General features: G+C 45.6%; 2 protein-coding genes across 2 annotated transcripts; one reads left to right on the top strand and one right to left on the bottom strand.

The window, feature by feature from the left end:
* Positions 1 to 603: 603 nt before the first annotated feature.
* gpx1b (glutathione peroxidase 1b) lies at positions 604 to 2,326 on the bottom strand. Its single transcript, XM_076147146.1, has 2 exons — positions 2,033 to 2,326; positions 604 to 1,269 (listed from the first exon to the last, which is right to left on the bottom strand). The coding sequence occupies exons 1-2, from the start codon at positions 2,246 to 2,248 to the stop codon at positions 919 to 921; spliced, it is 567 nt and encodes a 188-aa protein (XP_076003261.1). The 5' UTR covers positions 2,249 to 2,326; the 3' UTR covers positions 604 to 918.
* A 681-nt stretch (positions 2,327 to 3,007) lies between these two features.
* fancd2 (FA complementation group D2) lies at positions 3,008 to 14,664 on the top strand. The gene is made up of 44 exons (XM_076147450.1): positions 3,008 to 3,067; positions 3,311 to 3,371; positions 3,704 to 3,829; positions 3,912 to 3,979; positions 4,068 to 4,174; positions 4,273 to 4,333; positions 4,419 to 4,471; positions 4,560 to 4,641; positions 4,781 to 4,905; positions 5,076 to 5,163; positions 5,312 to 5,416; positions 5,532 to 5,632; positions 5,740 to 5,845; positions 6,002 to 6,037; positions 6,274 to 6,420; positions 6,518 to 6,652; positions 6,740 to 6,871; positions 6,974 to 7,081; positions 7,167 to 7,276; positions 7,359 to 7,413; positions 7,508 to 7,627; positions 7,826 to 7,899; positions 8,015 to 8,158; positions 8,265 to 8,365; positions 8,457 to 8,572; positions 8,658 to 8,766; positions 8,849 to 8,947; positions 9,037 to 9,134; positions 9,216 to 9,371; positions 9,527 to 9,643; positions 9,738 to 9,866; positions 9,954 to 10,072; positions 10,191 to 10,301; positions 10,460 to 10,590; positions 10,680 to 10,779; positions 11,317 to 11,439; positions 11,591 to 11,684; positions 11,819 to 11,890; positions 12,062 to 12,100; positions 12,191 to 12,265; positions 12,732 to 12,806; positions 13,084 to 13,230; positions 13,325 to 13,426; positions 13,639 to 14,664. The coding sequence occupies exons 2-44, from the start codon at positions 3,311 to 3,313 to the stop codon at positions 13,726 to 13,728; spliced, it is 4,347 nt and encodes a 1,448-aa protein (XP_076003565.1). The 5' UTR covers positions 3,008 to 3,067; the 3' UTR covers positions 13,729 to 14,664.
* Positions 14,665 to 14,941: the final 277 nt, after the last annotated feature.

Below are 14,941 nucleotides of genomic sequence, written 5' to 3'. Positions count from 1 at the left end.
CAATCATGTCTCCTGATGACTTAAGAGATGTAAATACTCACACTATTTTAAATAGGTGTATAAACTCTTGTCCTCATATTTATCACATTGCCAATATCTAGTATTTGTTTTTAACTGAGAAATATTTGAATTCAAAGTCCAATAAAGACTGGAAGCCTAAACAGGGGGGAGTTTGTCTGTCTGGACTAATTGCTTGTGCAAAGAGTGGTTGTTGCATTTGAGCAGAGTTGAGGTCAAAAGTCGCTGTGTTTACTTCAGCAATAATTACAAAATGTGCGGATGAAATTTCTTTTCAGTATTGGGCAATCGACTCTTTACTTGCCGGTGTCGCAATCTGAACGCGAGTCATTCACGATCAAGATCTGATCGGCTGCCAAATGAAACACGATAGGTGAGAGAGCCTGGAACAGGAGCGGCCCCAATTACTTTATCACTACAGTTTGTTTGCAAAGCTAGATTTTCCTGTATCTTTCACAACTGGGTTCTTTGTTCCATTTTTATTGTCGATTATGAAACCTAATCATGTGGGACATCTATACAAAGTTAATGTTTAATGTTGTCACTTAGAGTAGAAAGTGATTTTAAGGACACAGGACACAGACATATTGGAAACTAATCCTTTATTGCTCCTCTTGACGTATTCAGTCACAGCTGTGCTTTCTATGTACCAAATGCAATTGAAACGTTCTTCCTCTTACAGTTCATCAGATATCCCCCTCACAACTGGAGTGGTTTCGGAGGATGCCTTCATGTAGTAAAAGTACAGAACACCATTTTGTACATAAGAGCACAGGTGGTGCTGAAAGATGTCAAACACAGATGCCACCTACAGAAGCTACAGGGTTAAAGTTGTTACCCTGGTGATTTTATACTTAAATTCTGTAGGATTGGATCAATGAGAGTTTGGAGGACGGTTGATTAGTTTGCCTGGTTGAGGAGTTTCTTGATGTCCCCCTCGATGTCGCTGGTCAGGAACCTTCTGCTGTAACGCTTGAACGGCTTTCCGTCCGGCCCGATGAGGAACTTCTCAAAGTTCCAGGACACGTCGTTCCTGCAGACCGGGCTCCAGATGATGCATTGAGGGTCGCCCATCAGGGAAAACGCGTCATCGCTGGGTTGTGGCAGTTTCTCCCTCAGGTACACAAACAGGGGATGAGCATTTTTCCCATTCACGTCCACTTTTTCCAGGAGCTTGAACTTGGGCTCAAAACCATTCCCAGGACGGACGTACTTCAAGGACTGCAGGATTTCTTCATTCTTGCAGTTCTCCTGCATGGGTTGAGCATCAGATTATGTTCAGTCCTGAGCAAAATCTATTGTAATTTCATAAAACAATGCTGAAATATTTTAGCAAAATAAGATCACTGATAAATATTGTAACACAAAGAATCGTCTTGTAAATATTGACTTTACATAAGGTGCCTAACACCTGAAAGACCAACGTCTCATATATACAGACACAATTCAAAGTGTTATTACATGGTAGCCAGACGGTGAAACAGGATACTTGAACTGAAACTAAGTCAATTCCTGCGGGGGGGCCAATAAAGGAACATGAAACTTTAAAACCTAACCATCTCAATGCCAATTCGTGTATTTCAATACTTTTAATGCTTGATATTTTACACAGATTAGTAATAAGTCATAAGAATAGCAGCTTGTTTAGGAGGCGTTCCCACATGTGCGTTGTTCTTAGTTTGTTACTTTTTATTCATCCGGAAGTAATTTCCCATCGCAGTTTCTGGGAAAAGGCTGCACGTTGCTGAGCAAGTGACCACTTAAAGTTCCTCTTAGTTTGTTGTAAACACAGTTCCCTCTTTCCTAAGTATCCGTCACTCGAGGAGCTACTTCCTTTACTTAACTACTTCCTTAGCGTTTCTCATTGTCGTGAACGATGGCCTGTGTGCCATTAAAACGTGTAGCAGGAACTTGAAATAATAAAAAGAACGAAATGTGATCTAGTAGTGAAATCAATAAAAGCCTCAATATACAAACGATCATAGCCGCAACAGGTAAGACGTCATTCCCTCACCTGATGGCCGAACTGGTTGCAGGGTACTCCCAAAATCACAAGCCCCTTGCCGGCGAAGCGGTCGTGGAGCTCGTTCATCTGGGTGTAATCCCTGACGGTTGTACCTCAGAGAGACGCTACATTCTCAATGAGGACAACTTTGCCTTGCAGGGATGAGAAGCTAAATTGTTCCCCCGTTAGGAGATTGGCGGTCAAGTCATAGAATTTGGTGGCCATTCTTCTACAATCTGGGTTTCTTTTCTCAGTTGCACACGAGTTGACAGTTGAGCTGACAGTGTAAAGTGCGTTTGTCTCCAGTTTACTTTATATGTTCTTGAGATGAACCAAAGAGTATATATTTAACACCCAAGATAGTACACTTACTAGCATACCAAGTGCAAATAATTAGCCTACATACACAAAAAAGCGAGATAACCAAGCCCTCCAGCCTAAAACCCGATAATCTATGATAATGTCAAATAATATTCAGAAAGTAAAATACAAAAAAAGTCGATATATGCCAAAGAAATCGTCGAAATCCAAACAGGCTTTGACGACGGCGGCAGCAAGCAACAGCATAAAACTTATCTAAACTGTACACTCTTCGATATGGTTGCGTAGATATGATGCATATTGGGTATGTTTGTTAAGTATCACGATGTGTCCCGTTATGTCTTTTCGTGTTTATAACAAGCTCCTAACCCCGCTCGTGAACGGCCTCAAATGATAAAACACGCCAGTCCTTTTGTAGAACTCTAGGGAGCGTCTACATCTACATTCACTTTTATGCCGAACAACTGTAAATTTGTGGACAACACATTAATTATTTGACCCGTGAATAACATTTAAACACAAGTTATATTAGTGTTTATACAAAACTGCTAGTTATTTTACTTGACGTTTCATACATAGCCTTCACAACAAGTTGCGTGATATACAAGTTGAAGACGACCCCTGGCTGTGTTTTGAGGCACATTGGCGCGGAAAGTCGTGTTGTGTAAATCAGCGGTGCGCCTCATCCGTGTTGTCGGCTGGTTACCAAGCTATCTGTGAACAGTATGTCTCTCTTTTATCTTGATAATATGTGTTGACAGTAGCAACGTTACCTCAACACACACACACACACGCACACACGTATTATAAGTGTTATAGTAACTGAATTACGGAGCGAACTGCCACAAGCTTTATTTACTGTTTCCCAGCTAGCCGCTAGCCAGAGAAGCCTTAAGAGGAGCGTTAAGAAGTTTGTTACTGGTGAGAATGATTAAAAAATGTTTCCGAACTTTGTGTTTTTCTCAGATGATGCGCAAGAAGCGACGCCCATCTGTGGATAAAGGAGAAAGTGCTGTCACCGCGACCAGTAAGGTTTATGTGACATAACAACGATTTAGAGCTACAATTGACTCCCAAAGCCGGGATTTACTGGCATGTGGACTTTGTCTTAAACTGCACAATTGCTAGTTTGCTCGCAACAAAGTCATAACAACGTAGAATTACAGATGACAGATTCGTTGTGGCATATTTCACTGTGATAGATAAGGCGGAATTCTTGACAAACTGTGCTGCCAACAACAAATCCCATTCCCCCATGAAGCCCCTGCACCTTGATTGACACATATCTCCTGTTGGAAGCCTTGTTGTGTATTGTGTCTCTTTATCTATGCAGTGTGTTTCTCTTCTCTCTCGTCACAGAAGCAAAGAAGAGTCGCAGCACCGGTCGTAAGGAAGTTGCTCCAGAAGAGACAGATGCAAACATATTCACCACCTTTCTGAGAGAAGCAGGTGTCACCTTGCAAAGTGGCACAGCCAATGAGATCGGTAAACACACTTCATTCAAGAGTGACACATACTAGCTCAGTTAAGGACACTGATTGACCTCCAGCATTGTAATCCCCTCTAGTTGTAGACCAAGTAGTTTTCCAAAAGAGGATACAGAAGCAGCTCCGGAAGAGTCCGAGGTACCCTGATGTGAGTATAATAAACAAACACAATATAGTGGCATAACAGTACAACTCCAGGAAGCTCATATCGTTTTTTTTAACACTTCATGGCTCAGATTGTGCAGGAATTCATCACAGGATTGGAGTCGCATATAGAAGACCCTGACAGGTTCAGGAACTGCCTTCTTCCATGTGTTCCACGCTTGCCTGATGGAGAATCAAGGTATGCAGGTCTTCCTCCTCACAGAACTTGAAGAGAGGGCGAAGCTAAAACCCATACTGTTGTGTGTTGACGCCAACGTACATTTATCTCTGTTGTAGTTGCGTCTCGTCATTCCACGAGAGTGTGTTACGCGTGCTGCTGGGGATTGAGATGCTGCAGGTATGTGGGCAGAGAAGCCATGTCCACAAAGTGAAAGATGAAACATATTACAACATTTCACAAGCTGTTCTTCTGTTTCTTCTAGACTTTGGTCATAAATATCTTGCTGGAGAAACTCCCGGAATTTATGCTTGATGGGTCAGTAGAGCAAACATCCCTTTGTGTCACAGACGTGTCTCTGATCTGTCCTGTTGTCCTAAACGTCCCCCTGTTGTCTCTGTGGTAGTGCTGGAGACGGAGGAGGACTCAATATTACTCGTGTAATCATCAACCAGCTCAAATGGCTGGACAGAGTTGTGGATAGCAAGGTAGTCATTTCTGCCATCGCCCGATTGATCAGATGTTCACTCACAGCCACACACTCACATCACCATGATGTCATCACTAAATAATACATGAGCTGTGTTACTAATTTATCTGTGTGGTTTTCGGTGACCTGTTGTTTAGGAGTTGGCAGATAAGCTCATGCAGCTGGTGTCAGTGGCCCCGGTGGAGGTTCAGCGTGACATCATCACCAGTCTGCCAGAGATCCTGGACGACTCCCAGCACAATGATGTCGCAAAGGAGCTCAAGTAAGGGAGCGGTGGATCTCTAGATTGATCTAAAACAGTTGATGTGTTTATTTACCTTCTCCTATAATTGCCTCAGGGAAAACCTGTGGAAATTGTTTTGGAATTGAATTGGCATGTATAGGCATGCATAGAAACGCTGAACAGGCTGTTTTCATATCTGCTCTATGCAGCTCCATCATCCAGGAGAACACACAGCTGACTGTCCCCATCTTAGACGCCCTCTCCAGCCTCAACCTCACCTCCACTTTACTAACTGAGGTAGGACACACACACACACACGCACGCACGCACGCACACACACACACACACACACACACACACACACACACACACTGTTTAATAATGAAAGGGATAGTAGTGGATGTTATTGCACCGTCATGTTACTTGTTACTATCTGTCAACTCAGGTTCGTGAATCCATCATGGCCACATTAGCTGCTGTGCAGCTGGAGGATCTGCCTGTGGTGGTCAAGTTCATCCTGCACTCCGTCTCAGCCTCTGATGTTTATGAGGTCAGAGCAGTTTGCATTTGAACATAACTTCCCTAAACAATACTTTTTATACTCCCTGGTTTATGTTCCTTGTCTTTCCAAATCAATAAGCCTGGCTCTTGTTTCCTGTGGGTAGGTGGTGTGTCATCTTCGTAAGAAACTGGAGCTGGAGCTGTGTGTTCTTCCTCCAGTGCTGCAGGCTTCTCAGAGTCGCATGAAGAGCAAAGGAGCTGCAGCGTAAGACGACACAGATGAGACCGCACACCACTCTGCATCAGAACACAAGCTCACCACACACTCCTCCTGATGTATCCATCTCATAAGTCTGTTTTGTTTTGGTGCAGGTCCTCTGCAGCAGCCGGCTCCAGCCAGGACAGTGTTGCTTTGATATTGGATGGCATCAAGTCAGCAGTGCGATTCCAGAAAAGCCTTTCTGAGGCCTGGCTCAAGGTGAGAAGTGAAGGAAATAACATTTTAATACTTTCTGCATCTATAATAAGATTTAGTTTTTTCATCTTTGAGTAATTGCACTAACCACTGAGAGACCCTCTGGTGAATTACAATACATAGGAGAGGATAAAATGTTACTTTGTTGTTCTTCACCAGGCAGTAGAGTCTGTGGATGAAGCAGAGGATCATAAGGTACATTTAAATGTTCCTAGTTTCTAAATCCTGCAGTTTGATGGTTGAATGTGTTCTATAAGTTTGTGTGTGTGTGTGTGTGTGTGTGTGTGTGTGTGTGTGTGTGTGTGTGTGTGTGTGTGTGTGTGTGTGTGTGTGTGTGTGTGTGTGTGTGTGTGTGTGTGTGTGTGTGTGTGTGTGTGTGTGTGTGTGTGTGTGTGTGTGTGTGTGTGTCCTGCCTCCCTCTCCACCTTGAGGTCCTGGATCTGCTTGTGCTTTTCATCCTCCATTTGACCAACTCCAACCAGAGCCGGCGGGGAGCAGAGAGGGTGCTGAAGGCCAAAGTGAGGGCGGGGCTGATCCAGGAGGCTCTGCTCCAGAAGACCTTCAGGGACTACGCTCTGGTGGGCTCCTTTGCACACACTGATATGTTATCAATGAGCACTTTAGATCATTTATCTTCATGTAATCAACGTGTTTGCCTTTTCCACGTTGCTGTAGGTCATGCGAGGGTATTTCTCCTCCATCTTGACGCTGGCTCAGAGTCTGCTGCGCTCCCCTGACCCCTGTGTCGTTCCTCTGGGTGGACTGATGTACAAACACTCCTTCACTGTGTTCGATTCCTACTGTCAGCAGGTGTGTGTAGGTGTTTGTTTGTGTCCGCATGTCTATCCTGTCCTGTCCTGTTGGTTGTTCCTCACCTCCTGCCCTTGCGTGTTGCAGGAAGTGGTCGGCGCTCTGGTGACCCACGTGTGCAGCGGCGTGGGTGGAGAGGTGGACGTGGCTCTGGAGCTGCTGGGTGGCCTGGTGACAGAAAAGCCCTCAGAAATGTCCCTGTATGCTGTCTTTGTCAAGGCAAGGAGGCCGATCCAGGCTGAGATACCGAGAAATTCAGACTCATAGCAACTAGTTGGCCTTAGCGTTTGGTGTTTAGTTAACCGTGATGTTTTGATGCAGGGGATTCTGGACTACATGGACAACCTGACGCCCCAGCAGATCCGCAGGCTCTTCCACCTCCTCAGCATGTTGGCCTTCGGGCCGCAGCATCACAGCTCTAACATCCAGGTACACAGGCGTACTCACACACTCTGTCCTTTTCTTCTACACTCACGTCTCCCAGCCTCTCACCTTCTGCTCGACCCCCCTGTAGGACGACATGCACATAGTGATCCGTAAGCAGCTCTCCAGCACCGTGCCCAAGTACAAGCGTATCGGCATCATCGGTGCCGTCATGATCGTGGGCAGCATGGGAGCCCGTAGGTATGAGGGGGTTAATCACACACACACACACACACAGAAATGAAGTGTATGTTCACATCAACTCAGCTTGTCTCTGTTGCAGGACTAATGCAGAGGGGTCACAGAACGGGACGTTGACCCAGGAAACCTTCAGACAGGTACGCAGCGGGCGTTAAGAACCAGCGTTGGTACGGGGTTCTGCTGCAGAGACGCCTTCAGGGACCCATGTGTGTGTTTTGTCGCCCCCTGCAGGTGACGGGCCTGTTGGAGCTGGTGCAGTCGTGCAGCGAGAGCTCACCCGAGGCCGCGGCTCTGTACTACGACGAACTGGCTAACCTGATCCTGAGCTCCAGCTTGGACCCGCAAGTGCAGGTCGGTCACACACACACACACACACACACACACACACACACACACACACACACACACACACACACACACACACACACACACACACACACACACACACACACACAGCCTGCCAGATAGCCTTCTAATGAACGTGACCTGTAGTTCATAGCCACGCTGAAGTGTGTGTGTGTTGTCCTGTCGTCTTCCTCCCGCCAACAGGAATGGATCGGAAAGACGGTCCACGATGACTTCTCGGAGGACTATGTGGTGGATGTGGGGCAGGAAATAACAGGGTTAGTGGTAGACGGCTGGACTCATTAGCACCATAATAGCCTGTTACTCCACCCAGGCTACATAAATACACATTATACGATCGCTTTAATTACTGTTATTCATTCTTCGTCCCAGCTCCTTCCCCTTTCCTGCCCACGTCATGTACAACCTGCACGAAGAGGAGAACGAGGAAGCCATCGCCATCAACCTGCTTCCTCTACTGGCCAGAGACGTCCATAACAAAGCAGAGCAGCAGAGTCAAACGGAGAAGAAGCACAAGTCAGCCTCGCCGCTTTCACCTTCTCAGTGTTTCTGCAAGTCGGCGTGTCATAAATTGCGTTTTTAATGAGTTGTTTCTCCTGTGTTGTCTTGTTTTGTCTGACAGGCGTGTGTCCCCTCTTTGTCTGGCTCCATTCTTCCGTCTTCTGAGGCTCTGCGAGGAGAAGCAGCATCAGGGAGACCTTGAGGAGATCGATGCCCTGTTGGGTGAGGAAGAGGAAGGGAGAAGCCGGTTTGCTCGTCTTCGCTGCAGACGTTTAAACAATTTCTCCATGTTTGTGCCCTGACTTCACCCCAGGCTGCCCTTTGGTGCTGACCAAACTGGATGCGGTTGAGAAAATAGAGAGCTTATCCAAATTGGAGAGGGAGTTCCTGTGTGCGTTGATCTTCCACACCATCAACTGGCTGAGAGAGGTAACTGCAGCAGATTATACACTGGAGAAGAAGTCAGTAAGAGATCTGTGCCTAAAGCTGCATTCTGTCCCCGGTGTTGTCGCAGCTCATAAATGCATTCTGCAGCCAAAAAGAGATCGAGGTGAAGATGAGGGTGATGACTCGCCTGCAGAACATCACCTACCTCCAGACGCAGCTGGAGAGAGCGTTGGCAGGTTTGTGACGTCATCCAACCACACGGGGACAACACGTTTGTATCCGCTCTGCTCATTGTTTGTATGATTTTTTGTTTTTCAGGAACGCCAGGCTTTGTTCCGCCTCCCGCAAACTTCGAGGGTGAAAGCACAGACGGAGTCGTGTCGAGCGTCGCCGCTCCTTCGAACAAGGCAAAGAAAGGTGAGCGAGGAAGCTGCTGATCGGCGCTGGTGTCTGAATAAAGGGATGAAGAGTGTGTGTAGTGTTCTGTAACCCTCTCTGGTTTTAAGATGGCAAAGGAAAGAAGAGGAAAGCCGCTGGGAAGACTTCTACTTTGGAAAACAGCACACAACTGGAGGAAGGGACTGAGGCAGAGGAAACCCAGCAGGTAAGAGTCTCACATTCATCACTTTGCAATGTTGGTAGCCTAACTTGAGATTAAAGACATGATTTGTTGCTCATGGTGAAGGAGCAGCCAGAGAAGGAGAAAGAGAAGGAAGTGAGGCCGGGGGTCAGCCTGGTGTCCTATCGACCTTATTTCCGTGAATTGGACCTGGAGGTGCTCAGTGTGCTGCAGTGCGGTTTGCTCTCTCGCTCGCTGCTGGACTCTGAGCTCCACACCAAGGTGAGAGAGAGAAAGGGACGTTAGATGATGAGACGATGTTCAGGGACTTACTTAGAATGTTTCATACTGAGCTCGTCTCTGTTTCTATTAGTCTTAACTTTGAGCACTACATGTGTGAGTGTGTGAGTTGACAGCGTTGTTCCCATGTGTGTGAGGTGAGAGAGGAGGTTCTGCTGGGTCCTGCTGAGCTGCTCTTCCTGCTGGAGGACATGCTCCGCAAACTGGAGTTCCGTCTCACCGCCTCCCCCGCCAAGCGAGCTCCATTCTTCAAGGTGAAGAAAAAAGCAAAGGAAGCTGATTTGAGATGCTTTTACATTTGTCTGTGGAATTTCTGCCAAACCTTTCCGTCGTCTCTCTTACCTGCAGGTAAAGGCGGACAAAAGCGTGGGCTTCTCCCACCTGCTGCAGAAGAGTCCCAAGGACATCACCTCCTTCTGTGTCCAGCTGCTGCCGGCCCTCTGCTCACACTTGGAGAACTGCCACAACCACTTTCAGGCAGGAATGCAAACACGCTGGCGACGAGAGAAACTCTTCCACTCGCTCGTGACTTCATGATGTTAATATGTGTTTACACTTCTGCAGAGCGTCCTCTCTGAGAACAACGGCGTGGTGGACGGACCGGCCACGGACATCCAGGAGCACCAGCTGATGTCATCAAGCTACCAGCTGCTCCTGCAGGTCCTCAATACCACCTTCAGCTGGTGAGGAGGGCCAACCAACGGGAACTCTTTTAACCCTTTGAGACACTGATGCCGGATGTCTTTAAAAGTGTTGTTTTTCATATTTTGTTCTTGGTGTGTGTGTGTGTGTGTGTGTCAGGTCTGGATTCTCCCAGCCGGGCCAGCGGGCCTTAAGGAAGAGGGCTCTGGGAGTTTTGGCTGGCCGTCTTAAAGAAGGAGGGGCTGACTTGACCCTGGAGCAGCTTGTGAAGTGAGTGATGAAGAGTAGATACCATTTACAAAATAAAGCACCATATTCCAAATTGTAGAAGGTGAAATACAATAAATGCCCCTTGTTGTTGTTGTTGTTGTTGTTGTTGTTGTTGTTGTTGTTCTATGTGCTATATCTCTGGCTCCGTGTTTGTTTAGGCACAGCTTCCAGTACTTGCTGAACTTCCGCAGCACGATGCCGAACCTCAGCACGGCCCTGTGTCTCTCCCAGCTCCTGTCCACCGTGTCAGAGAGAGGGGGGAACCCTGCTGCCTACAGGGAGCAGACCGGTGAGGCCTGAGACATGTCACTTTATTTAAGTCCACTTATCCACTCATCTAATGGACTGTGAAGATAATTGACTCATTTCTCTTCCCAGCATCCCTTGCGCGCCAGTTCCTGAGCCAAGCCTGGGTGACAGCCAGTGGGGAGAGGGAGCGAGGGAACAAATTCAATGAAGCCCTCCAGACTCTCTTTAGGTCTGTCTGCATGTGATAAATGACTCTTTGACACAACGCAAGGAGAAAAATGGTGGATTGTTGGAAAGCACCCAGAATAGCTGCATGTCCCCTTCACACCGTGTCAAGAGAGAAGAAGGCATCCAAGCATTTAGAATGACTTTGTGCTGCCAATGATTGGTCGCAAATGTACCATGACATTCATTCAGTAGAAATACTGTAGCCATGGTGATAATAGGATTTTACTTTCACAAAAGTTTGATGTGACTTCTGGTTTAGCATCAATGTCCCATACATTATTTATACTCTATGACAGCTGAGCCTTTACTCTCTGTCACTGAGTGCTACCACACTAGGCAGCACAGTGTGAGTGAAGCAGGGCTGCACTGCACAGCCCAAAGCTTAGTGAAGTTAGTGTGTCGCAGCTACGTGAAAGCATGAAGTCAGTATTAATTAACATGTTCTCATAGGGAGAATCTGCATCCAGAAAGTGTTAAAGCATCTATATAACAGGTGTTGATGATGCTGCACGTGTCCTTGTTCCTCCTCTCTGTTCAGTATCTACCTCACGCATGCCGATGATGTTCTGAAGGCAGTGGAGGAGATCGTTGGAGAGGGAATCCCAGAGCTCCTCAACGTAAGCAAAGATGAGAGCTCCTCCAGCTGGCCCACACTCAGCAGGTACGTGTCTCCTCCAGGAGCTCTACACCATCGTCTCTACATCCTTCTGTCCTTATTTCTTCTCTGATTTTCCCCATCAGTAACCAATAATACCATAACCAGAATCATTCAAGTTATGCTAATATTATTTTTACGTTTTCTTCTTCTTCAGACAAACCTTCCTGGTGTTCTATAAAGGAATGATGTCCGAGCTCGACAAAGCTGCCAGGAAGATCCCTGCTGCCAGGAGTACTGACAGTACCGAGGTAAACCACTAGGTGTCTTCAACTACAACCTCTGATTTCACTCTCCTCAACACTCCTCTAAAGTGTGATCTTCCATTGTAGTGTGTGTGTGGTGAGTTATATTTGTTAACATGTAACTGCTCTCCTCCCTCCAGGTCCAAAGTGAGAAGCTGCTCACATGGAACCTGGCAGTCAAAGATTTCCACATCCTGGTTAATCTGGTCAAGGTACAATGACTCTGGCTGTTGACCTAAACAAAGTACAGCAACTATAAATCCAGATGAAGAGGCGATGTTATATTAATCTGCTTGAACGCTTTTTATACCACATCATGTTTAGATTCATGCACAGGGGTTCAGTGTTTTCATCCATTAGTCCTTTCTGTGTCTCCCTCACAGGTGTTTGATGCCAGGCCAGTGCTTAATGTTTGCCTGAAGGTGAGTTGGCTCTGCACGCTTAAGCAGATTACACACTCAATTGTAGTTAAGGTGACTTTCTTATTAACCAACTCAAACGTTTGTTCTTAGTACGGACGTTTTTTCCTGGAGTCCTTCCTGAAGTTGGGGATGCCTCTGCTGGACTACAGTTTCAAAAAGCACAAGGTACACACACATCTGTATTATCTCTTCATCTACACTCCTATCGGTATCTTACTTGGATACAGTGGATATCCTTGAAATTAGTAAACAATTAATTCCCTCGTATTATTACACACACACACACACACACACACACACACACACACACACACACACACACACACATATACACACACACACACACACACACACACACACAACTACACATTTCTCCAGCCCATTTTCCATTTTGAATGCAATCATACAGTTCTGCAAAAGTTATGTCCATTTTAGCACGCAAACAAAGTTATGCAAATACTACACAAGCAAGTCCCAAACGCCAAACAAATACATTCATAATATTTGACATAGCATTGCTTGTGTCTGCATTTCTAAAGTAGAAGTAGAAGCATGTAGCCACTAAAGCATGTGTAAGCACCTTTTGTGACTGTTTTGTGACTGTGTTGTGTGACTGTTGTGTCTCTCTAAGGAGGACGTCCAAAGCTTGCTGAAGACCTTCCAGCTCAGCACCCGGCAGCTCCACCACATGTGTGGACATTCAAAGGTGACTTCATGCTCCCACCCAGCTGTGTTTTCCTTAAAAATAGTCACTTTTCAGTCGGGATAACTCCGCACGCAGTGGTACCAAACCCTCTAATTAGGGGGTACATGATGTTCTCTGACGTTAGAGAAAAGCTGAGCTAAGCACTCAGCAGCAGCAGGGTTGGTGGGGGATCTCTGTTATTTTTCCCTTATTTATTTCCTCCTTTTTCCTCCTTGGAAATGCATCAGAATTCCAGCATTGACACGTGAATTCTAATTTGTGTTGTGTTGGTGCTCAGATTCGCCAAGACACAAGCCTGACCAACCATGTGCCAGCCTTAAAGAAGAGCCTGGAGCTGTTTGTTTACAGAGTGAAGGCCATGCTGACCCTCAACAACTGCCAGGAGGCGTTTTGGATCGGCAACCTGAAGAACCGCAACCTGCAGGTAAAAAGCACATATGAGATTTTGTAAACGTCACCATGTGTGCTGTGTATTTGAGCTGGAACCCAGATGGACTACGTGTGCGTTTGAAACGCAGGGGGAGGAGATTTGTTCCCAGCGGTCGCAGGGAAGTGATGAAGAGGAGGAGGAGGAAGAGGAGGCACGCTCACACCCGTCTGAGGGACAGTCGGAGGATGAGGTACATGGTGATTCTGAAGTCAGTATATTCACACAAGCAGGAAGTGTTCTGGCTTTTGGGTGTCTGCATTTAAGGTGGTATTATAAAATAGGAACTTGGAGCAAAAGAAACCAAAACATAAAGATGCTGCACCAGGATGAAAGTTAATACATAGACAAAGGAAGCAAATGAAAAGAGTTTACCTGATATCTCTCTTGTGTGCTTTTCCTCAGGGCCCACATAGCGATGCTGAGGAGAGGAAGAAGAAGACCAACATTGAGGAAGATGGGGATCAGGATGAAGATACAGATGACTCGGATTAACATTGGAGAACAATAAACTACACAGATGGAAAAACAGATATTCCTTAATTCTCCACTGAACAGTTTTATTTCTAAGCCAACAAGGAAAATGCAGAAAGCAATAAGTATTTGAAAAGTACTAACTGCTGTGTTTTCAGTTGCGTTTCTGCTTTCTTCCCATCTCGTTTCCCTCCAGGCTAATAACCTTCCATTTCAACACAATAAACAACTAATCTAAGGATTTTTGGTAGACTGCCAATAATGCTTTCAGGTTAAGAGGGAATTATTCTGCCTCCAGAACTCTCAAGATCAAATCTAAATTGGCAATGAGCTCGATTCATCCTCAAATCAAAAATGTAGATGTGCTATTCTGCACATTCTTCCACAGACAGCTGTCTCTTATGATGGAATTTGCAATAAATATCCCATTAGGTGGTATTTTATGAAATACATCAATTGAGATTACATTAGTGAGTCAGTTTGTCCAGTAGTAAAGCAGTAGATGACCGTAAACCTGCATGGAGTACGATCTGGTTGTTGTTGTGCGTAGTTACCATCCTAGGATTAGAAAACAATTCACTAATTTCTTCAGACCTGGTTCACACTTCTGTCTCTGTTCTTCCATGTTCATTTATTCAATGTGCAATTCTCGTCTATCAAAACCACTAATGCCTAATGTCTGTATCCAAGTGGCCGTTAGATTTTAATGTTGGAGAGTTCATTCAAAACTGTTAACCCTTCTTTTGTGGAAGATATAAACGAAATTAATGACTCTATAGTGCTCTTTCACAAGTTGTGTGTTTGTGCTGTGCCTGTCCCGGGGGTGGGAGGGTCTAATGTGACTGGGGGGCTTTAAACGCTACTACACCCTTTAACACCAGCACGGAATACGCGAATATGTTTTGTGGCAGTCCACTAAATGACAAATTACACAAGAGAAGTAAAAAAGTAAATACACAAAGCATATAATAAAGAAAAATCCAACTGAATATAACGTTGGCGTTTGTTTGTACGTGGTTGAATCCTCATCGACCCCGTACCCTGGATTCAACCAAAATGCTGATCATGGGGGATATTTTACTACACTTATACACTGTGCTAACTAAATACAACGTCTGCATAGCTCACCATGTGTAATACTTGATAATAAGCGAGTACTTTGAACACATTATTAACAGTTTTAGTGTTCGTTTAGTCGTTTAGTTGTCGTATTATTCGAATCAACATTTTAATC

The sequence above is a fragment of the Genypterus blacodes genome, unplaced genomic scaffold, assembly GCF_046128005.1.
Source record: "Genypterus blacodes isolate CSIRO-AG114 ecotype Tasmania unplaced genomic scaffold, CSIRO-AGI_Gbla_v1 ptg000037l_1, whole genome shotgun sequence".
NCBI lineage: Eukaryota > Metazoa > Chordata > Actinopteri > Ophidiiformes > Ophidiidae > Genypterus > Genypterus blacodes.
The sequence above is the reverse complement of the archived record's forward strand: the minus strand, read 5'-3'. Positions and strand labels throughout refer to the sequence as shown.

Excerpts from the sequence above, each read along its gene's own strand:
- fancd2 (XM_076147450.1), top strand. The coding sequence starts at position 3,311 with ATGATGCGCAAGAAGCGACGCCCATCTGTGGATAAAGGAGAAAGTGCT. Across the intron at positions 5,164-5,311 it reads CCTCCACTTTACTAACTGAG|GTTCGTGAATCCATCATGGC; the intron begins GTAGGACACACA and ends CTGTCAACTCAG. Across the intron at positions 10,591-10,679 it reads TGCCTACAGGGAGCAGACCG|CATCCCTTGCGCGCCAGTTC; the intron begins GTGAGGCCTGAG and ends TTCTCTTCCCAG.